Genomic DNA, 27,554 nt, shown 5'->3' with positions numbered 1-27,554 from the left:
CCTTCCTTCCTTCCTTCCTTCCTCTCTCTCTCTCTCTCTCTCTCTCTCTCTCTTTCTTTCTTTCTTTCTTTTTCTCTTTTTCTTTCTTTCATTTTTAATGTGGTGCTGAGGATCGAACCCAATGCCTCATGTGTGTGCGGCATTCTACCACTGAGCTATGACCCCAACCCCAAAGAACGGACACTTCTTGATTTATTTCTCATTTGAGAGAATAATACTCTCCATTTTTCTAATGATCAGGTTGAAGTAGGGTTTTTTTTTTCATTATTTGTGTTTATACATTTCAGTTTCATTGATTCTGTGCTTTAAAAGGTTTTAATGTGGCCAAGTATTGAAGATGTAGCTGTAAGAGTTTTTATGTAGAGGTAAACTCCAGCATTTAATAACTGCTGAAAATACAGCATCTTCTCTCTTATTGTATTTGACAGGGTTTTTGTTATTGTTTTGATAGTCTTTATTTTGCCAACAGGTAACTTATTCCCAAAGGTTTTTTTATGCTGGGGAAATTTCATTCCACTTTGTATAGAGGGTTAGATTTTATATTATCTTTTGAGTGCATTTTTACTGTGGATTATTAATTACTAGAATTACTTAAGCAAAATTCATACCAGGGGTCTTTATTTTAAAACTGATAATGACCATATGCATTAAAAGGCAGGCCCAGAAAACTGTCAGTGAATAATCATCTTTGCCTTTGGGAAACATTTAAGTCATTGCATCATGCTTGAATTACCATCTAATTTATCAGTGGATATGCTCATTGATTCATTTCTGTTCTTTTCGTTAAACCAGCGTTTTCTTGTATCATCTTTTAGTAATGGGATTTGTTATGTCTTCTATGCTTAGCTATAACTTAACAGAACTTTGTGTAGGTCACTCTGTTGGACTGCACATAATATAGTGTTTGTTGGAGGCCACTGAATGGAAATTGGCTTAGATATTCTGATTATATGTCAGTCATTTTGTTTTGTGTTTTATATGTGTTAGTTTACTTGATGAAACTATAGATAAACATGCTAAGAGAGGGAATTTGCTATAGTAGAATAGGGTGGAGATTGGAAAGTATACTGATCTGAATTTGAATCTTTGCTCTGTTAGTCATTAGGTGGACAAAATTACTTCATTGGTCTGAGCCCCAGTTTTGGTATAGAAAAAAATGAAATTCTTACCTTGAAGTGTTAATATTATAATTAAGGGATAGAAATATATATAATCTAAGACACTCATTAAATAGGAGATATATATATATATGATAATCAACATCATTAATAACTACTATTAGAAAGGATATTAAATATTTGCTTTGCTTTGGGTGCTGTTACTGAATGATAAGTCATGCTGGGCATACAGAGATATGGGAGGATAGAGATAACCATTTTTTTTAATGTAAAACTTAAAAGATTTAATGGAACTATAAATTTGCCAGTCATATCGGACATTATAAGGTTTTTGTTAGCTCTTCATTGTTGTGACAAAATAACTGAGAAAGACAACTTAATAGAGAAGAGATTTATTTTGGCACACAGTTTCAGAGGTTTCAGTCCATGGTTAGCTGGCTCCATTGCTCTGGACCTGAGGTGGGCAAAAGATCATGGAAGAAGGGCATAACAGGGGAAAGCTGCTCAGCTCATGGCAGCCAGTAAGCAGAGTGTGAGAGAGGAAATGTCCAGGGTAGAATACATCCCTCAAAGGCATAGCCCCATTGACCCATGTCTTCCCACCAGCCTACCTCTTACAAATTTAACATCATCTTCCAATAGCACCACCAGGTAGGTACCAAACCTTCAACACATGAACCTTTGGGAGACATTCCCGTTCTAAACTATAGCTCTTTGGCTTCCTAGGGTCGTACTTTGCCTGCCCAAACTAGGAGCTTAGCTGGTTTTTTTTTAATTATGTTATGCTTTCATTTTGAGAAAGCATGCCTTTTCACTAAATGAACCCAGTAAATTTTATTCTTTTATTAGAATGGTTTCTCTTAGTAAGGTTTACAATTCAGTCAGTAAGTTAAGAGAGTTACCTGTTATGTTATTGGCAGGCCACTTACCTGGTCCGTCTGTACTTGGTGTTGAAGCTTTAATAACTACCATTAGGTTTATATATTGTGAGAATTCACACATTCAGGACACCATCGATAATTTTGTGACAGCCAGGTTATTTTCTTCAACTAACGTTGTAGGTCATACTCCATATTAGTTTTCCCCAAATATAATGGAAGTAAATAGTGCTCTAATCTTCATTAGTTGTTTGCTATCCAGTAACTTTTTGTCTGCCAGTAAAAATGGTAGAGGCTGCTCTTCAGTGGCATTTTCCTTTGGACATATCAGTTTTGTTGACTCAAATGGGGTTGTCATGTTTCTTTGCCAGAAATGTTGACAGTCTCATGCACTGTTTGTTATATAGTCTTTCCTTCCCTAAAGAATCATTTCCAGCCTGGTTCTGTTGGTATACTGCTACATGCTACTTTTTTTTTTCCTTTTGTGATATTGGGAAATGCTGTTTTGCCATCAGTGAAAAGAGGGAGTGGTACTTGATTACTGTGTATGTGGACTTTATTTTCCCAGTTGATTTTGTTAAAGAGCAATTTCAGGAAGCTTTGGGCCATTGTATCACCTTGCCTTATCCCATTATAGATATTGATGTAACATGGATCGTTGAGCAGTATAATCTCTTTTGTACAGTTTCTATTGATCTTTTTCAGTAAATCATTGTATGCTGGGTTTGTTCTGAAATCATTTTGGGCATAAAAGATGATCTTGAGTTTGACATCCAAGTACCTTCTTGTAATGGGCAAACTTATACAAAGCTCAGATGCACTAACTTTGTTTCTGTCTTTTTCACACTATAGATATAACTATTTTATTAAATAGTCAAATGTTAAATGCCTCAAGTGAGTGGCCTCTACTCACTGTTTCCATTTACTTGTTTCTCTCTACTGTAACATGGCTTCTGTCATTGTTCATTTGAAATTGTTCTATGTGGTCTGAAATGGCCCATTTTCTTCTAAGTTTTTTTGGGGGGTGGGGGATGGATTTAGACTATGCCTGATCTTCCTGCTATTTTTGACACTGTTGATTTACTTTCTCTTATTGGAACATTTTACTTTCTCACTTTTGTGACAATGTACTCTCCTGTTTCTCACATCTTTTCAATTGTTCTTTTTTGTCCCTTTAATTGGTTGTTCTTTCTTCTCTGAGTCTAATATCAGACATCCTCAGTGCTTAGGCTTTAGTTATATTTCGAAGTCAGATGATCATCAAATTCACATTTTTTCCAGTACCCTCATCATCATTCCATTTAATATTTCATATTATTCACATATTATATCCTGAGTATTACCTTCCACATACTTTTGATGTGGAAGATAAAGTTGTATCAAGCATGTTCTTTTTTGTAAGAGTTTGCAAATTGTATGTAGATGAAAAATATAGTGGAAATTAAGGAAGATTTTGTAGAGAGTGACACCTTATTTGGGTCTTAATGGATAAATAAAAATGATGTTAAATGAGGCAAGCTCAAAGTATTTTGCAGCCACTTAAGAGTTCTGGCATACCTTTTCTATTTCTGCCTGTACTTCCCATAATCTTTTCATCCATATTAGGCACAAAGAATAACAGTATACATGGAATCATATCATGGCAGTAACATATTAAAAATGTATATAATTTGGTAGTAAGACTTTAAGTATGATGTTAATTAAGTATAACTATTTCACTTATATATCCACTTATACCTGATAGGCCTCAGTTTTCTTTAGTATACCAGGTAGTTGATATAATTGATGCCCTTTCAAATGTCTTGTCAGATTTAATTCCATGTGATCTAAATGGAAATCAAGACATACTAGCATTCTTTAGTTATTTGTTTTTGCCATACCCAACTTTGGAGTGCAGGTTTTTAAACTAATACTTTTGGTATGATTTCCCAGTCAGAAATCTGTGTTAGTCAGGTTTCTGTCACTGTGGCAAAATGCCTGAGAAAAACAGCTTAAATAAAACAAAATCTATTTTGGCTCATGGTTCCAGAGGTTTCAGTTCATGGTCACTTGGCTTCATTGTTTCTTGACCTGTCATGATACGGATACATGGTGCAACAAGGTTACTCACCTCATAGCAACTGGGAAGCAGAGAGACGAAGGGGCCAGAATCCTGTTCAGTGACATTTTGGGGTCACTGGGGGTGACTTTTTCCTCCAAATAGTCCCCACCTCCTAAAATTTCCACATTTTGCCAATAGCACCACCTGCTGGAAACCAAACCAGTAACACCTGAGCTTTGAGGGGATCTTTTGTATCCAAACTGTCACACTATGATTTCGTATTTGTCAATTTGAAGCTTTTAATTTGATTGTGTTTATTTATGATACTTCTTTTCCAAATTTTATGTATTAACTTCCTCCTCTTGGTCTGTAGTTTTAACCAGTGGTTAAGTTCAGATTCAAAGCATTGTAGGCTAAAGGCAGAAGCATACTTTGGTGGCAGCAATGAGGGAAACAGCAATGATCCCCCACAGTGATAGGACTGAAGTGGCTGGGTTGAAGTAAAGGCCAGCTTAATGGTGAGCACAGCAGGTTTGAAATAGTTTGCTAGGAAAAAGAGCCAGCAGGTTGCTGTCCTGATCCAGTCAAATTTATTTGCTGTCTGTGACTATTAGCAGCTGCATCTTACCTGGGCTATTTCTTTCTCTTTTATCTTTAGTAAGTTTCTGGTAAAACCTCCAATTACAGGGATTTCTGACCTTTTTCTCCTTACAATACAGATTTCATTCTAACATCCACGAAATGTGTTTTACTTTACACACTAATAGCTGTATCTGCATTTTAGAGATTTCAAAATAACTAGTTCGAGTTTTCAGGGCCATACATGGTGAATATAGTGTACATTTGAATTTTTCTTTACTCTAGAAATTAGTGTTCAGTTTTAAACATTGTTTTTATCCTATGTGCTTTTATAAACAGTATAGGATCCTTTATTGTTTAAACTCTTGGTCTTAAAAGTTAATAAAAGGTACACAGTAGGAAATTACTAATCTACAATAAATTACTAGGTTTATATTCTTGTTCAGTATTATATCTTTTACAGTAATGTTAAAAATGCTCAGTAGCACTAAATATGGTAATATTAAAAGATAGTTCTCAGAGGAGACAGAGGTTTTCATAGCTGGGCCCTCCTCCAAGAATTAAAACACACACACACACACACACACACACTCACACACTCTCTCTCTCTCTCTCTCTCTCTCTCTCTCTCTCTCTCTCTCTCAAGTTCTTAAAAGCTTACAGTCCAAACCATTTCTGGCATTTAGTAGAATTAAGTACCTCATGGATGTTCATTGTTAAAACTACGTAACTATGATCTATTTAATGATATATACACATAGAGAGACCAGTTGTGATTATCAATGACTCAATATTAAACTGAGTTCACCTATTAAATTGGTTTTATATTAGTTGAGTATTTTTTTTGATAAATAGCTTTCATGTTGAACTCAGGTGATCATTATTCCCATTTTTTATAGGTGGCATCAATATGCTGCTAGCTAGGAACATAAGTAAAATTTAGCTGACATGAACAGAGTATTATATTTAGGAATATGCATTTTCAGTAGAATTTGGTTCTGTTGATCTAAGGCACACAAGCTTTAAACTGACTACATAGTGTGCAAAAGCAATGAAACTAAGCTGCAGTATGCTTGCTTAGCACTTTGTCTAGCTCATCTCTGTGTTTTGGTTAGACTGAATTTTCCCTTTTTTTGAAGTACCCAGTTTTTATTGAATAAAATATTTTATCTCTTTCTATTATACATATTCAAAGTCCTTACCAGCCCTGTTTGTTTTCAGTGACCTGGCAAAATAGAAATATATACACAAGCAGGAATACATTTGATTACTAACTATCATTTGCTTTCCTTTTCAATAGCAAACTTTTTTCTTCTGCCCCTGTGAAACTTTACCTATGAAAGCAATAATGTCAGTATTTATTTTAGTATTTATTATGTGCACAGGCAGTTTTAATTACTGCATCAAATGTATTCTCAATTATTCTAAAAGCTTCTATATAACTAACAGAGTGATAGATTATACAAATATATGATAGATCCTAGTTTTCAAGGATATATCTAGTTCAAAATTGATTTAGAAATAAACTTAGTGTGCCTTGAGGAAACTTCTCTTTCTTTTAAAATCATTATTTAATCACTATTGTTAGCTCAATTGTTGACCAACTATTGCCTTTAGTGTTAGATTCTGAGATTTAGAAGAAATTACAAAAAGGATTTCTGTGGGTTATTGTTGACGATATTTGTACTTTTCAATTTGAAAAGTATTTTCAATTTGAAGTACTTATTGAGCTATCATAGAATGTTCTGTTATGTGCTATAGAGTGGTTGCTTCCAACCTTGCTAGTAGTATCCAGAGTAACCCAGGTAGTTTTTAAGAGATTCATGTCCAGACACCTTTCTTATAGAGATTTTGACATTCTGATTCTGTATGTAGGGATGTGGTTAAAATTCAGACTGCAAGTCAGTGAGTGAAGAGAAAGGAAATACAGAGACATTGTATCAGGTACTCTTGCAAGAAGCTTGGTAGTCTTTTTTTTTTTTTTTTAGAGAGAGAGAGAATTTTTTAATATTTATTTTTTAGTTATCAGCAGACACAACATCTTTTGTTTGTTTGTGGTGCTGAGGATCGAACCCGGGCCGCACGCATGCCAGGCAAGCGCGCTACTGCTTGAGCCACATCCCCAGCCCACTTGGTAGTCTTAACAGGAAAGCCTGATAGATTGAAAAGAAGAAGGGAGTTGTGCTTCTCCTAAGAACGGGAGAATGTAAAGTTTTTGTGCATTTTATTATTACTGTAATTTTTCACATCTCAACAAGAGTCCCAGTATTTACTTTTATTCTTTCAAATAAAGTCACCAAAAAGACTAAACTGGAGCTAAAAAAGAAAGAAATGAAAAGTTTGTATACTCTCTCTCTCTTACCCTCTTAAATTTTTTCTAATGCTTCAGTCACCTTCAGCAGAACACACTGATGTGGTTTCTGAACTAAAGAAAATTACTGCTGGAAGATAAAATTGAAACCAGTTGGAATCCGAATGGGAAAAACAGAGACAATGAAGCTCTAGTTGTTTCCCATTGAGCTCAGCCAGCAACAAACCAAATTGAGATACTCAGTAATATTTTTATGTGCATAAAGTAAGAGAACTGTATTATATAAAATTCAAAGGCTTGGTTTGTGTGTTTTTTGTAGAACTTCCTTTTTTATTTTATCATAAACCAGTGTATCCCAAGTGAAACATTACTAAACAGTGTAGCACCTTATGGGTTCTCATTCAACCCCAATAATAATGGGATTGTAGAAATAAATTTTATGATGTTATTAAGGTTAATTTACTTTGATTGGTATATTACATGTAGACATATGGTAAATTTATGTGAGAATATATGTGGAGTAAAACAAAGGATAGTTACAGTTAGGATTGACACATTTAAGAAACATGAGAAGTATAAATGTGTTTGATTATGTGAATGCTATTTGAAAATCAGAATTACCAATAAAAAATTACAATAGGGCATTTCTAGATGCTATTTCACATGGGAAGTGTTGAGTATTTTTCACGTGTTCAAAAGTAGAAACAAGAATAAATTGACCTTAGCTGCAAAAGGAAGGGTCTAAGGGACCAGACACATATGAGGTTCCTACTATGTCAGGGGTTGACAGACTATAGCCAATAGGCCAAATCCAACTAGCCAGCTATTTTTGTAAACATGATGTTATTGGAAGCCTGCCCTACTCATACTTCTTGTTAATGGCTGCCTTTACACTAAAATGTCAGAGTTGAGCTGTTGCAATAGAAATTACATGTCTTACAAAGCCTAAAATATTTGCTATCTGGTGCTATACAGATAAAGTTTGGTTGGGCTGGGGATGTGGATCAAGCGGTAGCGTGCTCGCCTGGCATGCATGCGGCTCAGGTTCGATCCTCAGCACCACATACAAACAAAGATGTTGCGTCCGCTGAAAAAACTAAAAAATAAATATTAAAAAATTCTCTCTCTCACTCTCTCACTCTCTTTAAAAAAAAGTTTGGTGACTTTTATATTATGTTACTAGAAGTATTACATGTGTGTCCCATGTATTCTAATAATGCCCCTATGAAACATGTATCAGTACACACATGGTTTAAATAATCTAAATTTTCTGTAATTGAAAACTCACAGCTGCTTTCTTATTAATAACTACCTTTTCATGGTCCGGATCACTCACTTCTCCTACTCCTAGAATTTGGCTTTATTGCTTTTCAGAGGTTCTCTTGGCTGATGCTGGGAGTCAGGAGTAGGGAGGAAGTAGTCGGAAATTAGTCAGCTATTATTCTTTGGCCTGGGCTTTATCATGCCTATGCTTTCTGTGAGCATGTTCTTCTACTCTGCACAACCATTTTTTTTTTTAAATCCAAAGACTTCTTTGAGTCCTTGTATCCTTGACATATCTTCCTACCATCCCATTAAAGTTCTTTGGTCATAAGTTATACAAACATCAGGTTTACAAGGCTGGTCTAAGTAGGAATGGAAAGCATCTCAAAGCATTGCTCAATTTCTATTATCTTGTCTTTACTTTTCTCTGAGACTGATAAAATAAACACCCTGTACCTCCTGCAGAGATTACTGATCACCAAACACAGAATTCAAGTTTGGACAAGTAAGGATACCAAACCATATGTTAAAAACAAAGCAACCACAGCTTTGAATTAATTTCTTACATATCTGTCTTAGTCCATTTTGTGCTGCTATAATAGAATATCTGAGTATGGATAATGTCAAAAGAACAAATTTATTTCTTATAGTTCTGAAGGATGGAAAATCCAAGTTTGAGGGGCCAGTATTTGGCAAGGTCTTCCTTGTAGTCTTATCCCATGAGAGAAGACAGCAGGGCAAGTACATGTGTGCATGCAGGAGAGAGGAAAGAGACAAAACATGCCACAAGCATGTATACACACTTCCCATGAACAGTCGTGTGTGTGTGGGAGAGAATCAGACTCACACCAATAACAAACCCATTCCTGTGATCAGGAACCCATGACTATAATCAATTCCTGGCAATCCCTTTGTGAGTGTGGAGCCCTTATGAACTAATCAGCTCTTAAAGTTCCCACCACTCAGCATGGTTGCTTGTAGGATTACATTTCCAACACATGAGATTTGGAAACACATTCAAACAACAACTATATCCTATCAGAAACATACTATGCATACACCAGATAGTATGTATAAATATTGTTGTTTTTCCCCGCATAAATGGTAGCATATATTTCACAGTCTATGCACTCTATTTCATTTGATATTATTTATTAAAGATCATCTCATATCATTTCGTATAGAATGGCCTTGGTCATTGATATAGCAACAGAGTAGTCCATTTAGTAAATGTTCCATAGTTTAACTGTCTTTTTGGAGAAGATTTTCACGTGCTTCAGATTTTTTTTGCTATTATATACAATGCCCAATGTATCACAGTTTATTCACTGTGACTCTGTTTTATGAACATTTATAATATTTTGCTATTGGCAATACTAATACTTAATGCCTTTTACATAAGTCTTTTTGCACTAGCAGGTGTGTGTGTATAATGATTCTCTTCTAGGCATAATTATACATACTAGTATAGGATAGTCACTGTTACAAACAGAATAGTCACAGATCCCTTGTTTTTAACTGAGCTGACATCATAGACAATATAAAAATAAGTAAGGCATAATACTTATAATAGTAGTATAGACTTGTGTTATGTTGGGTAGCTATAACTGCTATGGGGAAAAGTGAATCAGGCCTAGGAAATAAGGAGTGTCAAGAGGGAGACATTACAATATTTAATTGCCTCATCAAGAAAGATCTCTGTGAGAGGATGGCATAGAACAAGATCTAAAGATCTGAAAGAAGTGAAAGACAATCTGAGGATGATAGAACATCATATGCAAGGACTCTTCTCTAAAAAGGAGGTTTGAAATATTTGAAAAAAAAAAGAAGGCATGTGACTGAAGTAGAATAAATGAGAGAAAAGTAGTAGGAAATGAGGTCAGAGTAGCTAAGGAGTGGGTGTGAAATAAAGTAAGGCAATCTAGACTTTTTTAAAGGTTTCATCTTTTACTCTGAATAAGACAGGAAGCCATTGGAAGGTTTTCAGCAGAGGAATAACATTGATTAGCTAGTTGTCAGGATAGAATGAAGGTGATATGTCATAGTGTAGACCAGTTATGTGGCCACTGAAATACCCCAGGACATACTTGATGGTGAAGAGAAGTGATCAAATCCTGGGTTTGCTGAAGAGTGGGATGTGAACTGTGTGAGAGAAGACTCAGTGAAGACTCAATATTTTTTTGGCTTTAATAATTATGATTGTGTCACCATTTGTGGAGACTGAGATGAAGGAGCAATTTTGAGAGTAAGATCCAGACTTCAGTTTTGGATATGCTAAATCTGAGAAACTCATTATAGAAGTAGCGATATCTAAGAAAAGAAAAGGAACCAGCAAAGCAGCCTCTTTTAGGAAAAGTAGTCCCAGTAGTCCCATTTGAATAAATCTCTGGTGAAATCTACAACTCTGATTTTTTTCTGCTTTTCTAGTACTGTGACCAAAAGACCTGACAAGAACAATTTTAGAAGATGAATGTTAATTTGGTGCTCACAGTTTCAGAGGTTTCTATCCATAGGTGGCTGACTCCTTTGTTCTGTGCTTGAAGTGAAGCAGAACATCATAGCTGATGGCCATGACAGAGGAAAGCTGCTCGGGAAATCCCCCCCAAGAAGCAAAGAGATACTTAGCTCTGTTAATCTCACCAGGGCTCTCTGGCTCATCAGGGCCAAACTTTATATCCCAGAGACACACCCCAAATGACTCCCCTCTTCCAGCCACAGTGTACCTACATAGAGTTACCACCCAGTTAATCCCTACCAGGGAATTAATTCACTGCTTAGGTTAAGGTTCTCATAACCCAGTCACTTCACCTCTAAGCTTTTTTGCATTGTTTCACACATGGACTTTTGGAGGACACCTAATATCTAAACCACAACAACTGACTTCTAGACATGCTGAAATGTCCCTGAAACTAACACTTAAAGATCCTGCATTGTCAAGGTGAGACCCTGGCTACAAATGTTTTTTCACTGAGTCTTTTTAAGCACAGTTTGCTGTGTTCTGCATAAGACTAAATTGTGTGCAAGATTTGTACCCATCTAAGATTAACCACATTACATCAGAAAAGCCTGTGTGTAATGAGTTCCCAACTTATATCATCAACAAGAACTGCCCTATTGGCCTAGGGTACTGGATTTTAGCATTGTATTTTATTCCTTTATGCTTTTTCTAGTATTTTTCCATATTTGATTCACCAACCTCTTGGAGTTTATTACTTGACTCATTGATTTGTGACATGAATTATGAGATTTAGTATAACAGGGAGTTCTGAGTATATGGGATAGCCAGAAAAATGTCAGTTGGTACTTACAAATCAAGAGATAACGTGTGGTAAAAGGACTGACTGTATCTTGAATAGGCACTTCCTCAAGTTGAAGGTTAAAGGTTTACAGGAAGAACTTCTGCAAACTCGTTTGTTAAATACTAGTTTTGAGGTAAGAATCAAATCCTCAGTTTGGGTTTTTAAATTGCCCCTTGACATAAGGAAAATTTGTTCCTAGAACCCTAAGACACCTTTATTGGACCTTCCAAAATATACATTACTTGCTAAGCTATGGAGGTCCATTTGAAAATATACAACGTTAGCTATGCACGTTGTTAAACATAGTGTTCTGGTGACATTTAGCAGTGTTCAGTAATTGGCTTAATGAACAGGTGTACAAGTATATTAGTTATGCAGATGTTAATTTGCAGTAACATGTGCTTCCTGATTTTGTGTGTGTGTGGGTTCTTGTATAAACCACAACCAGTAAGATTTGTTCCTTAATTAGGAAATCATTACAAAGTATGTGTGTGTGATTCCTATCATTAGAGCCATTAGTCTTGTTTAATGTGCTCTGAACTTCAGGAACATACCTGATAATGCCATTCCTATTGCTTCAGGTACTATGCAGGTGTCAGGAGGAGACCTGCTTTTCTGTAGGATACCTTAGTGTACAGGTGTACACTAAGGAAAGGGGAAAGGGGAAGTTTCATAGCTACAATATGTAGCATGTAAAAAGAGACAGAAGTGCAATGTTTTATGCATATTACAGCAGCTTTCCCTCTCAAGGTTTGACAAACAAACATGTTATTATACACAAAATAGACTCACAAGCAATTGAACACAAAGTTGTGGTTCTTTCCCAAACTGAGTAATATTTACCTGCATTTTTATTATTCTCTTCCATATTGTTTGTGATACCTATCTAGGCTTGATCCTCAGGATTTCCAACACTTAACAGTTTATAAAAATTGTCATGTGATTTTTTTTCGGTCAAAATTAGAAAACTGCAAAGGCTAATATAGTAAAATCCCATACACCAGCCACCTATAATGAACAGATGAGATCGAACAGATGTTAACATTTAGTTGTATTTACTTCAGATCTTTCCTTTTAAAGAAATAAAACATTAGAGGTAAGTTTTATGATTCCAAGGTTGTACCTATTCCGATGGAACTGCTATTATTAATCTGCTTTGTATATATTCATCTATGAACAACACACAAGACAAGTCTCTGTATTATTTTTAATTTAGATGAATGATATTGTACTGTGTGTGCTGTTTTCCACAACTTTTATTTTTCTTCTGTTATACTTGGGATCTGTCCTTGTTGAAATATGTAGCTATAGTAACTAAAGATGTGTTTTGTTTCCTTATATTGATATACCACAGCATTGTTTTATCCTATAACTCTTGGATCTGTGCATTATTTCCAATTTTTGTACTTTTATATACATTGCTTTAGTGTACATCCTTGTTTCCTTGATTTTCCTACATGTTAGGTTTTAGTTATGGTAAGCACACTTTCAAATGATTAGATGTTAGTGTGTAAGGTTGATTCCAGATTTTTTACTACTGTTGTTGTTATACTCAGATTCTTGTTAATAATGTCATCAATACTGGTATACTGAAACTTTTTTTTAAATTTCCAGTTATATGACTGAAATGATATTTCTTTTAATTATTTTTATTTACATTGCTCTGATTACTGGTATGCTGAGCATCTTTTCATTATTACCTACATGAACTTGGTCAGATGTTTATTTTTTTTTCCTCATTTGTAAAATGACCATAGTAACACCTGTCACATAAAGTGATATAAATATTAAATTAGTGCCAGATACCCACTGCAAATATTTAATTAAATGTTTGTTTTGGTGATGACTGTGGTAGGAGGGACTACTAGTACTGTTATTTTTTTATATTTGCCTGTGCTGTTTGTTGTCTGTCTTTTTCCCTTGCCCATTTTTCCATCAAGTTTGTATGATATTTCCAAAAATACAAAGGCAAGGGTGATTCAAAAGAGAAAATGGAAAATAACAAATAAACTTATTGCAGCTATTACAGAACTCAGATATTCCTACCTGACATTGTCATTGTACTCACTTTAACATTATCAGGTAATTAATTGAAATTAAAATGATACCTGCTTCAATTAATTAATTAAAATTATTTTCATGTATTTAGAATCAATTATGGAATTGTATCAACATGTATAAAATTACATTGAAGTTTATGTTGATTGCAGTTCTTTTATTTGTATGATATATCTAAAAGAATGGTCAAACATTTGCTTGTTGAATATATCTATAGGTATATGCATGAAATTATTACAAATTTTCAATATGGTTTTGAAAACTAACATTATTAACTTTCTTTTTATATATGTAGTATAGGATTTATTTATCTTTTAATTCCCCACATATTCTTTATAATATGATACAACATATCAATTGATGCTAATTCAAAAAATACTTTATTGCATAATATGAAACTAAATTATTACAAAAACAGAGAATTCACTGTGTGACATGCGTGTATACATCTAAATTCTCTGGGTATGAATAGAGGAAATCATAAATTTTAGAAATCTTTTGGAGATATTTCCAGAATTTGTAGTTTACATATGATGATGATATATGAGTAGATGTTATGATTTTATGCCACTGTTATGTACACTCTTGCCAAAGCTAACATATAGTAGGTGTTCAACAAAAATTTATTATTTGTTCTTTTTAGCTATATATGATACTAGAATGTATGTTGGCAAATTATACATGCATAGAATATATCTTATTCTATTTTGTACCCTATGCTTGTGGTTGTCCATGATGCAGAGTTACACTGGTTGTGTATTCATTTACAAGGCTAAGAAAGTTATGTCCAGCCAGGTGTGGTGGCATACTCCTGTAATCCCAGGGACTCTGGAGGCTGAGACAGGAGGATCATGAGTTCAAAGCTAGACTCATCAACGGTGAGGCACTAAGCAACTCAGTGAGATTCTGTCTCTAAATAAAATACAAAATAGGGGTGGAAATATGGCTCAGTGGTTAAATGCCCCTGAGTTCAATCCCCAGTATCAAAAAAAGAAAAAAAAGTTATGTCCAATTAATTATGTTTTTTCCTATTCCCCTCCCCCTTCCATTCCCTTGGTTTTCCTTTATCTAATCCAATGGATTTCTATTATTCCCCCCCTCTCCAAACTCCCTAGTTTTGGGATCTCATCCACAAATCAAGGAGAACTTCAGTTTTTAGGTTTTGGGGATTGGCTTATTTCACTTACCATGATATTCTCCAATTCTATCCATTTATCAGCAGATGTCATTATTTCATTATTCTTTAAGGCTGAGTAACATTCCATTGTGTATATAACACATTTTCTTTATCCATTTATCTGTTGAAGGACACCAAGGTTGTTTCCATAGCTTAGCTCTTATGAGTTGAGCTGCTATAAATATTGATGTGGCTACATCACTGTATTATGCTGTTTTTAAATCCTTTGGTAGTAGACCAAGGAATGGGACAGCAGGGTCAAATAGTAGTTCCATTAAAAGTTTTCTGAGGAATCTCCATATACTTTCCATAGTGGTTGCACCAATTTACAGTCCCACCAGCAATGTATAAGTGTACCTTTCCCCCATATCCTTCCCAAAATTTATTGTTACTTGTATTCTTTTTTAAAAATATTTTTAAAATTGTCATTGTACCTTTATTTTATTCATTTATATGTGGTGCTAAGAATCGAACCCAGTGCCTCACAAATGCTAGGCAATCGGTCTATCACTGAGCCACAACCCCTACTTGCATAATTTTTTTAATCTCTTTTTAAAAATTTATTTTTTATATATGACAGCAGTATGCATTACAATTCATATTATGCATATAGAGCACAATTTTTCATATGTATTTTTGTACCCAAAGTTGAGTCACACCACTGGTGTCTTCATACATGTACTTAGGGTAATGATGACCTTCGCATTCCACCATCTTTCCTACCCCCATGCCTTCTCCCTTCCCCTCTGACCCCATTGCCCTATCTAGAGTTCATCTAATCTTCCCATGCCCCCCCAACCTCATTATGAATCAGCATCTTTAAATGAGAGAAAACATTTGACATTTTGTTTTTTGGTATTGGCTTACTTAGCATGGTATTCTCCAACTCCATCTATTTACCTGCAAATGCCATGATTTTATTCTCTTTTAATGCTGACTACTATTCCATTGTGTGTGTGTGTGTGTGTGTGTGTGTGTGTACACATCACATTTTCTTTATCCATTAATATACTGAAGGGCATCTAGGTTGGCTCTACAGTTTAGCTATTGTGAATTGTGCTGCTAAACATTAATGTGACTGTGTCCCTGTAGTATGCTGTTTTTAAGTTCTTTGGGTATAAACTGAGTAGTGGGATAGCTAGGTCAAATAGTGGTTTCATTCTCAGTTTTCCAAGGATTTCCATACTGCTTTCCATATTGGCTGCACCAATTTCCACTCCCACCAGCAATGTATGTGTGTGCCCTTTTCCCCACATACTCACCAACACATATTGTTGTTTGCATTGTTAATAGCTGCCATTCTGATTGGAGTTTGATGGAATCTCAATATAGTTTGAATTTACATTTTTCTAATTGCCAGAGGTCTTGAATATTTTTTCCATGTATTTTTTGACCATTTATATACTTCTGTGAAGTGTTTCTTCAGTTTCTTTGCCCATTTATTGATTTGGTTATTTTTCTGGTGTTAAGTTTTTTGAGTACTTGGTGTATCCTGGAAATTAATGCGTTAACTGAAATACTGGTGTTAAAGATTTTCTCCTATTCTGTAGGATCTCTGTTCACGTTCTTGATTGTTTCCTTTGCTGTATAGAAGCTTTTTAGTTTGATATCATCCTATTTATGGACTCTTGATTTTATTTCCTGTTCTTTAGGAGTCTTATTTAGCAAATTGTTTCTTAAGCAGACATGTTGGAGAATTGGGCCTAATTTTTCTTCTAGTAATAGCAGAGTTTCTGGCCTAATGCCTAGGTCCTTGATCCACTTAGAGGCAGACTTTTTGTGCAGTGTGAGTGTGTATATTGATTCTGATTGTAGCAAACTATCTCACTAGAACTTTAAGATAAATTAGTTATACATATTTTATTAGAATTTATGGTTAGATATTACTGTGTGAAACATCCAGTTACTCACTTAGAATATCTTAATATTTGCCACAAATTATAAACATTTTTGTCACATGGTCTGTGTATCCAGTGGGATAGCAAAATTTGATAGGGGATTTCTCAACATTTGCCCAAATTAGTTTGGGAAAATATATAACCATGTTTATTTTATTTGTGTCGATGAACATCCCTCAGTTGTAAAGGAATAAATTTATAGTACAATTGCTTATAAAAATCCACGCATTAAAGGAAAGATGAGAATACTCAGTGGGCATTTTATCTTAGATAATGAGTATCTTGATGTTAACGTATCTTTAATAATAATACAAATGTCTTTATTATTAGCATCATTATCTTCCTACAAGACACTATTTTATAATGTTTCATTATTATTCTGTCGATTAGAAGTGCCAGTTTAAGCACTTGAATTAATTTGATCCATTGGATTCAAACCTAGTTTCAATATGTTTTTTCATTTGCACAGGGAGATCACATTTGACTGGAGGCATTGCTGAGTACCTCAGGACCTTAGGACAATTGATGACAAAGCCAATTCTTGATATTTTTGTACTAAAACTTTTTTAAAAAAAAGTCTTCAGTCCATTCTAAGTAATTTCAATTAATTATAGAATTACTATAATCATTTATTTCAAGTTTTGTAAGCATTAGAAATGTACATAGAGTAAAATCATTCTATTAAAATGACATTTTGAGGGTATTATGAATTCAGGCGATTTTTAACATGAAGTTTTCAATTCTATACAGATATTTGATGTTTCATTGTTATTCTTTGAACTCTCTATCTAACTCTGTGATTGTGATCCCTGGAGGAATACTTTTTAAAACAAAAAGCCAAAGGCAATAATAGCCACCAGTCAATTAGCTACTTATCATGGTAAAAACGTGATTGTTTTAGAAAGCTTGTCTAGTTAAAGAACTATTTTAAGCTTGCTTTTATTATAGTGATTCTCAAAGCAGCAGTTCTCACTCATGGAATTCCTGTTTGAACCCAGGATTTAAGCCAAGTTGTATAACACAAGGATTCCAAAAGATTCCAAAGGCAAAACTGTGACTATTGATATTTAGGATGACAAAGTCTAATTTTAAACAATTTGTTCATTTGAAAAGGGGAAAGGATAGACTATATTTTAATGAAAACATGCTTAAGTATGAAGTCATGTATTGAGCATTATTTATGCCTAGGTTAGCCAGGAGTCTGTTTACTGAACATTTTTAATATCCTCTTCATGCTATAGCACTTTCATCTCATATGTACTTGGATACTTAGTCTCCCATACTGGAGATTGAGGTGTGTAAAGAAATTAGGATACTTTTCTTCACTATTTCTGTGGCTTCTAAAATTTGCATATGCTTCCAGCAGTAACGTCAATATGATTAAGATATTTTCATAGACAGAAGAAATGACTGTTGAAATGTGATTTCTTCATATACAGTGGTCTTAAGAAACTTAGGGTGTCTGAGAGTGGCTTGAAAATTAGAATAACTAAAATGTGAGGATGACATAGGTGAGACACTGTGCCCTTAGAATGATCCTTTGAGGACACTTGAGTTGATTTTATGTGTCTATGTATGTGATGCGGTGGATTGAACACAGGCTAGCCAAAAGCTCTACCACTGAGCTATATCCCCAATCCTAGTGGTGGATTTTGAAAGAAATAACATTAAATGCAGTTATTCTTTGAGTAATAGCAGTGACTTTGTGTTGAGTTAGCATGGAAACTATTTGCTACCTCTTATAAAATGATAATTTTCCAGTGTAATTATTATCTAGTCTCCTGAGACTATATATCATTTTTAGATTGGTTAAGTCAGGTAAAGCTTAGCACTATTAAGAATTTAGTTATTTAGGTGACTTATTTTGTCTTTTATTTCTGTGCTTAGTTGTGTGTATTTTACACCATTCAAAAAAGATAATCTTAATAGACTTGCAATACGTTCATGCATTTAATGCCATGCTGAGATTTTTTTCCCAGATGCCAATGTTCATGAGTACATTGTCTTTGTAAAAAATGTACTATACTAGTAACTTTTCCCTAAGAGAAAAAAAGTTACTTGTAGTATCCTTCACAAGTTTTAGATCACAGTTAAATTTTTTTTAAATTTATTTGTTTTAGTTTTTGCACAGTACTTGGGATTGAACCCTGGGCTTCCTACATGATAGGCAATTCAGCTAACATGGATCTACACTCCCAGCCCTGAAGTTATATTTTTTAAAGTGCAAAGAAATAGCACAATTGTGGCCCTAGGAATCACTTATACAATTGAGCATCACTCATTTGAGGACAAATGCCTATCAGTGTACTTGATTGAGAAAAAATTGTCCCTTTTACTTTTCTCACATAATTTGATGGTCCCATTAACCACCACACTATTTTTATAATGGAAGCTGTAAACTGCCAATACTTTAGGACAATGATAATTGAAGAGGTTCTGTACAGGAAGGGTTTATGGATTTGACTTCTTCTTTATTCGTGTAAGGTTTTTACATTGTTTTCTGTGGTGGATTCTTTGGAAGGTGTACTGATAGAGATTATGGATAGGTAAAGCCACTCCTTAGCATTACTACTCCTTACAGTTTTTCAGTTTTTTTAAGTCCCTGTGACCATTTGAATTAAAATGTGACCTGAGGAACTCAAAAGTAAACATTTTGTTGAAACACAACAAACAGTATTTCAAAAATGGGGAAGGAGACAAGGCTAACTTAATCAAAAGACCATCACTTTGAGGTTCAACACACACACACACACACACACACACACACACACAATGCTACTGTTTTTATTTTATTTATTATTTTTGAGACAGAGTCTTGCTAAGTTGATGAGGCTGATTTTGAACTTGAAATCCCCTGTTTTAGCCTTGCTGGTTAATAGGATTACAGGCATGTGCCACAACAGTCTGAATTATATCTACTCTTCAAAGTAGAGTCAGCTGGAATTTTTTTTATGGCTACCTGTTTATCAATTAAGTTACCTTAGGTTCTTTAAAGCATTTTCACTGAATTAAAGAAATTTTTGCATATTTTAGAAGAAATCTTTATCTTCCTTTTTTTCTCACTTAGTCCAAATTAGTGAGATTTTATTATATATTTAATTCCATTGTGCTGTAGGTATCTGGTAAAGGAGTAATTAATGTTACACATTAGGTAAGAAGCATCAATTGATTTTTGTTTCTATTTGGCTTATCTTTTCTGCTTAAGTGCTGATATTTAATTTGTAGGGAAACCTCTAAACAGGTCTGTATTTTTATGTTTATCATCTTCCCTGAACTAATGAAATAAACACATTTATTGATTTCAGAATGAGTTTTATTAATGTAGTTAATATGCCTTACTAATGTTATTTCATGTACTTGGATTAGTACCATTAATGTTTATGAATAAAAATTTTTCTTTCAGTTCAAAAAAATACAGAACCTTCAGAAATAAAGAAGAGTATACCTGCAAAGAAGAAACTGAAAGAATTAAGAGTTTTGGATCCGAAAACAGCTCAGAATCTGTGTATGTAGTATCTTCCACTTAGGGGGTGGTTGTGGTGATGGTGAGGGGTTGCCAAATGTATTTAAACAAAGTTGTAAATTTTTTGAACAATATTAGTATAGATGGAAAGAAAATTCTGTAGGTGGACATGGTGGAACACACCTTTAATCATAGAGACTTTGGAGGTTGATTGCAGGAGGATCATAAGTTCAGAGCCAGCCTCTGCAAATTATCCAGGCCCTAAATAATTTAGTGAGACACTGTCTCAAAATACAAAATAAAAACAGAAAGGGCTGGGGATGTGGCTCTATGGTTAAGCGCTACTGGGTAAATCCCTGGTATAAAAAGAAAGTACTAAACAAATAAAATTAAAAAAAGGAAAAGAAACAAACTTCTGTGTAATTATGATTTGGGTTACCTTTTTGTCACTTAGCCACTATAAATAAAAATCACAATTTAGCCTTGTTCTGGAAAGTACTGTTAATAAAACCTTCTTAGTGAATCTTGTCAAACAAGGCAAAGTTGAAAAAAAAGAGTATTAGGTTTTTTTTTCCCTTTTGCTTGAGTCTGGCATTTATAATTTTAGAGTATTCACATTGTTCCCATTCTGCAAAACTCCTTTTACTGCTATCCTTTGCACTTGAGTAATTGTGAGGCCAGCTAGTAAAAATTTCAACTGTTGCACTTTAAGAAAGGTTACTGACAATTAGGGATATAGTTCAGTGGTAGAGTTCCTGCCTAGAAAGTGCCGGGCCCTGGGTTATATCCTCAGCACATCAAAGAAATGACAAAAATGGTAACAAAAAACAAGATGAAGAGTAAGAAAGCCCAGACTAATTACTGAACCTTGAAACCTTTACCAAAACTGTCAGCCACTGCTACAGTAGATGGACAGTTAAACTCATCTTCATTTAAGTAGCCCTTTAAGTTTTATTTTGTTATACTCTTCCCTCTGCGTTGGATTCAGAATATTTTTTGTCAGTATAGTAGACTGTTGAGATTCCAAGTGTACTAAAACACTATGCATGAGAAATTTCAACACATCAAGCGTTTCTAATTGCTTAAAGAATACCATGGGAATTTATTTTGTTAAAGAATGTGCTATAGAGAATCAGATTAAAATAAACAACTCATCATTCTTGTGTCAGTAGGAATGTAGCTGTAAAAAAAAGCAGTGTACTAATAGCTGTTTTGAATTTGTACATTGCTTACCTGGTCATACATTTTCTTTATAAATTTGATGTTCAGTACTTTTTAAAAAAATACAATATGATCTCAATTGCTTGTTGACATCTGTCAGAATTATTTACTTAGATTTTGGAGATCTCCTTTGCTTTTTATGTGTAGGTAATCATTTGCATAGACAGGATTCATTTTTCTTTTAGTACCTAAAAAGTCATATAGACCGTTTCATGAAAAATAAATCCTATACAACATAATATTGATTAAAAAATAGAAAATCTTAGGTTCTAGTGATAAGAACACATCTATCTATATTATTTGAAAAATATATTTAATGGAGATTAAATCGAATGTGTTGGAAAATACTTTCTTAGCAATTATAAGCTATTCTAGGTATAATTTGTTGAATTATTCCAACATGACATAAAATTTGTGTAATTCAGTCAATGTTGACAGGTGAAATAATGACTTAATGCATAAAGCAACTAACAGTACACCACATGAGTGTCGGCGGGAACGCAGGGTACTTTGATGACTCAGGCACTTAAAATTTTTTCTTGTGTGGGAGAACTGCTAAGTACAGTAGTTCTTCCTTCTCTGCGTGGGATATGTTCCAAGATCTCCCATGGGAGCAAGAACCATTGATAGTACTGTACCCCATATGTGCTGTGTTTTTTGTTCATATATATTACGTACCTATTAAAAAGTTTAATCTATAAGTTAGGCACAGTAAAATCTCAACTACAATAATAAAATAAAACAATTATAATTGGCCTAGGGATATGGCTCAAGCAGTAGCGCGCTCCCTGGCATGTGTGCGGCCCGGGTTCAATCCTCAGCACCACATACAAACAAAGATGTTGTGTCTGCCGAAAAACCGAAAAATAAATATTGAAATTCTCTCTCTCTCCTGTCTCTCCTCTCTCTCTCTCTCTCTCTCTAAAAAAAATTAAAATTAAAAAAAAATTATAACAATCTGAAATAAGTGTTATGTGAATGTGGTCTCTCTCTCGTTTTTTCCTTCTTTCTCCAAAAATATCTTATTGGTCCGTGCTCACTCTTTTAGTGATTTTGTAAGATGATCCCTAAAGGAAGCACTTTAGAATTTCTCTTTGGCAAATTGAAATTGTCAGAATCACTATTTTTTTCAGTTTGGGGCCATTTTTAAGTAAAATAATGGTTACTTGAACATAAACACTGTGATAACATAATGGTAGTTCTTATAACCAAAAAGACTATTAAATGATGAAGGGGCAGGTAGCATATACTTTTGGATACACTGGAGAAATGGATAATTTATACCACCAGTGAGGCAGAAGTGACACTGTAAAATGTCATTGGGCTTCTCAGAACAGCACATACGTTAAGATTTATAAATTGTTTATATCTGGAACGTTGCTTGTATTATTTTCAGACTGTGGTTTATTGAATGTAAATTAAAAAAAAACTGTTGTGGGGAATACCATAATATTGATTTGATTTTTTTAAATGGATAATTTACTGTCATTCCTGAAAAGTACTGTGTTTTTATGGATCATTTTATCAGCTCAACTTAACCTGCCTAAGACATACAGTCAAGAGTGTTGTTTAGCCCTGCATGGTGGTGCATGCCTGTGATGCTAGTAGCTTGGGAGGCTGAGGCAGGAGGATTGTGAGTTCAAAGCCAGCCTCAGCAACAGTGAGGCACTAAAGCAACTCAGTGGAGACCCTGTCTCTAAATGAAATAGAAAATAGGTGTGGGGATATGGCTCAGTGGTCGAGAGCCCCTCAGTTTAATCCCTTATACCACCCCTGCAAAAAAAAAAAAAAACAAAAAAACAAAATGCTCTTAGTAGTTGTATTTTGTATGTAAATATTCATGATCTATAAACATTAGAGCCTAAGTTAATAGACTATTTTGCCTAGATGGATAGAAACTTATCTATCAAATGGAAACAACTTTTGATTGTTCATAATTCTGTAAATTGGTATGAATGACAGAAGTTTTAATATTTTGAATCTATAAAATGGAAAGCATATAAACCCTATGGCTTTTACATTTATTGCTGTCCTAATGTTAATAAATTCAACTTTTATTTTAGCTATCTTCCTGGGATCATATCGCATGCCATATGAAGATATTAAAAACAGCATTCTAGAGGTTAATGAAGACATGCTAAGTGAGGCCTTAATTCAGGTAAGTTGAATATATTTCTTTTAAAATTTATTTTCACAGATATTTCTGGATTTCCATCTTCTCAATTGAGTTGAAACAGAATAATTTTCTGTTTTAATAATAGTATCAGAAGTATATACCTGTACTGATTAGTAAGAGGAATTATACCCTACCCTTTAAGACCTAGGTTTTAAATCTCTCTGCTATTTATTAGCTACACATCATTTTAAATATAAGCATATGTGTATGTAGGCATATCATTCTCTGTCATTCATTGTACATGAAATTACATGTGTTTTATCATTACATTGGCCCCATTAAGTAGTTATTATTAGCATGTTATGGATGAAAATCTAAAAAGTCAAGAGGTTAAATAGCTTGCTCAAAAATCAATGGATAAGTGGTAGAGTTACCTTTTTATTGGGCTGGGAACTTACATATTTTGGGGATCATGTCAATTGCTCTATGTGTTTATTATCTCATTGAATCCTCAAGTAATTCTGTGAGATCAGCAGCTATCCTTCTTTTACAAAACAGGCAACTGAGGCTTAGAGAAATTGTTGCGTTTCATAATGCTCCTTAATTCAGAGTAGTAGACAAGGGATTCAAAACAAGGTCTATCTTGACATGAAAGTCATTATATTATTCTGGATAAGTTAAAGCTTTCTAAATCTGTTTCCTTATCTGAAAATATAAGGCCCTTGTAAGAATTAAACCAACTAAAGTGCTTTGTAGTATAAAATAGTATGGAAATATAGCATATTATTAGAATTCTTGACGTATATGGGCCTTTCTAGTTTGGTTTCTGGGAATAAGTGCTTCAAATATTTGTGCAAGGGCATAGACACATGTTCCCCCCAACCCCGGGGCATTGTTGTTTGTTGTTGTTGTCTTTTGTTTTTGAGCCATACAGTTTGTTTTTATTTCAAGAGGATATCAAGTAGTTTATGCTACATAACTTAAACAATTTAGCCATAACCCCCTCTCACTCCCTCTAAATCTCAGAGAACTGGTAATAGTTTGAGCAAGCCATGTCTATATGGAAATTCCTCTATTTGGGTGTGTGGGCCTGCATAATGGTTTACCTCAGGTGTTTTTATCTATCTATCTATCTATCTATCTATCTATCTATCTATCTATCGGTACTAGGGGTGGTTAACCACTGAGCCACATCCCTACCCCTTTTTCTTTATTTTGAGACTCACTAATGTTCTCACTAAGCTGCTTAGGGTGTTACTGAGACTGGCTTTGAACCTGTGATCCTCCTTCCTCAGCTTTCCGAGCTGCTGGGAATACAGATGTGTGCCAACATTGCCCACCAGCTGTTGTTTTAAATTTAGACATTATTTTCTATAGGAATGAGGGCGAATGAGTATATTTAAGCTCCTTATTATTACAATACACCTACATCTATAAGGGATACATTTTCATAAGAAATAGCTTTGTTGAAACAATATAGATAAATACACCACACAGACATGCCCCTCCCCAACACACACCGTTCCCACCCTGGGGAAACAAGCAAGTTCATCGTTCTCTGAGTTGAAATGGGTAGCTGATTATCTGAGTCCTACATCTCTTAGTTCCAGGATTGTTTGCACAATAATCAGAATGAGCAAGGCATTTGGCTTAAATGTAATTTAATTTTTCCTCTTTTCTTCAATTTGAGGATTTAGCTATAAAATATAATAAGGCAAATAAACTTTTGACTCCTACTCAATAATTGAAGCTTTCTAATCTTCCCTGTATAATCGAATTATACTAAAATAGAACTATATTTTGAAGAATTAACTGACATAGTCATTATTTTATTCTCTAAAATAGTATACCATTTTTTTTACGTACCTTGGTAAATGCCAAAAGTATAAATATGGAGAATGTTGCCATGGTATTTATTTGCCAAGGACATTTAAATAAATCTTTATTATTAAGTCACATTTTCAACTCTTTAGGGAATGTAAGACAGGAACAGAGGTTCTCACTTATGAATGTCCCTTACATGCAACAACAAGCTTTTAAAATGTATATATTACCCAGGATTTTTGTTTACTATTTCACTTTATTATACACACACACACACACACACACACTTACTTCTCTTTAAATTGGATAAGCCTGGTCCAGTTGGGAGAAATGGATTCCTTATAGTTTGGAGATAGCAGTAAATTACATCTAAATTCTTGAATTTGCTGGTTTAATCGTGTCTACTCTGCAGTCAAAACTATTGCTTTAAAATCACATTATTATGCTAAAATTTGAATTGTACTCTAAGAAGGTGAGTGAAGGAGAACCAAGTGTAGCTCCTGCCAGATTACTTTGTACTTCCATATATTTCTTATTTGCTGTGCATGGGTTGACTTGGACCTGTCTCAACTCTTCCTATTTACTTTACTTCCATTCACTTTTCTAAACTTTAATATTTTCTTCTCCTTCACATTCTTACATTTTACCCATTTCCTTCTTTGCTACACCAATTTTATGCCTTTTATTTATTTCATGCTGTATCCATCAGCTTCTCATTGCTGAGACAAAATACCTGACATGAATACCTTAAAAATTTTAAAAAAGATTTCAGGTTATAATTTCAGAGGTTTCGTTCCATCATCCACTGGCTCCATTACTGTGGGCCAGAGGTAAGGCAGAATATCATGGTGGAAAGGCATGGCAGAGAAAAACTGCATATCTAATGGTAGCCAGGAAGCAGAGAGAAGGAGAAGGAGCTGGGAAAAGAAATACCCTTCTAGGGCACACCCATATGACCTCCTTCCTCCAACTACGTCCTACCTCCTAAATTTTGTACCACCTCCCAATAATATCATTAGCTATGAATCCATGAATGGATGAGGTCAGAGATCTCATGATCCATTCACTTCCCAAGAGCCCTACCTGTGAACATGGCTGAATGAGCCAGGTGGGGGACATTTTAGATTCAAACTGTAACATGTGATTTCTGTTTACTAGCATTTAGTTTTAAGAGCCTTATATTTCTTGTCAGTGCCACATAGTCTCAATTTTTTTTTCTCATTCCTTACTCCACTTAATCAGAACTCAGTTTTTTCTTCTGCTTACAAGAAGCAAACATTTTAAAATGTAAGATAGTATGCATAATCAGAATTTGGCTACTTGGGTAAGAGACAAACATTGTGTAACTCACTTGAGTTATTAAGGTAAACATTGCTATTATCTAGGTGAACCAAACATCTGAGTATATTCTGATAAGGAAGATGCTCCTAGGTTGAAACAATTCTATGATTTTCCAGTCCCCAATGAAGAGTGCTTCCTTCATGCAGGAAAACAGACTAGAATCACCAGCGTCTCTCTCTCCCTCCCATCTCACAAATGTTTGCTTCAGTGATGCAGAAGTAACATTAATTTGCCATTCATATGAGCTGTTTACCATTTATGTCTAATTATCATGTAGCACATCGATAATATGTAGCATTAAATATGTATCATCAGATTAACTTTGTTGTAAGTTCTGTTTGATTACAGTGCTAAACTCCATCCATGCATAATCATAGTTTGTTGCTCATGTAGCATGGTTGTCTCCTCATGACAACAAAAACAACAAAAATCAATTAAGATACATCATTTCCCAGAGACTTGAATTAACTCCAGTATTTTCTCTGCAAGTGTGGGTCAATAGTCACTTCCTTGCTAGGCAACTAATAGATTTTAGTTATTTTGTAGGATAAATGTCTTAAAAATAATTAAAAAACTATTTTATTTAATCAACAAGATCAAGGTAAAATGTTATGGTTATTAATTAAAAAACTAATTTCTCCTTTACTTCAAAATGCCTAAACTTCAGTGATAAACTGAATTTATCTGTAGAAGAAATTGAAATGTCCTAAACTACTTGCAGTAATACATAGAAACTTTTAAAAGTACACCATATCCTGGGGTTGTTGAGGAGATTTTAATATGTGCAATTATGAATAAATTCTAAAAAATGTGTACTAAATTTAGGTGATCCTTTGCATCATTTTTCCAGCTTTGAAAATCTGCTTCAGTGTAATTTCATTTGATCTGTTTAGAGAAAAATTCAAGATAGTTATTACGTGTGGTATCAGTGGAAAAAGAAATACTTGTAGACACACTTACATATATA

The 27,554-nt window shown here is 34.3% G+C and overlaps 1 protein-coding gene across 10 annotated transcripts in view; it reads left to right on the top strand.

Annotated features, from left to right (window-relative positions):
• The window catches only part of Diaph2 (diaphanous related formin 2), an 831,690-nt gene that overhangs the window by 363,619 nt on the left and 440,517 nt on the right, over positions 1-27,554 (top strand). For all 10 annotated transcript variants that reach the window (XM_048797310.1, XM_048797302.1, XM_048797304.1 and 7 more), the window contains 2 exons: positions 20,026-20,127; positions 23,370-23,464. In XM_048797310.1, coding sequence (XP_048653267.1) covers positions 20,026-20,127; positions 23,370-23,464 — 197 coding nt within the window. The remainder of the gene's footprint in view (positions 1-20,025; positions 20,128-23,369; positions 23,465-27,554) is intronic.

This window comes from Marmota marmota, unplaced genomic scaffold, assembly GCF_001458135.2.
Source record: "Marmota marmota marmota unplaced genomic scaffold, marMar, whole genome shotgun sequence".
NCBI lineage: Eukaryota > Metazoa > Chordata > Mammalia > Rodentia > Sciuridae > Marmota > Marmota marmota.
Note: the sequence above shows the minus strand (reverse complement) of the source record. Positions and strands in the feature narration are given on the sequence as shown.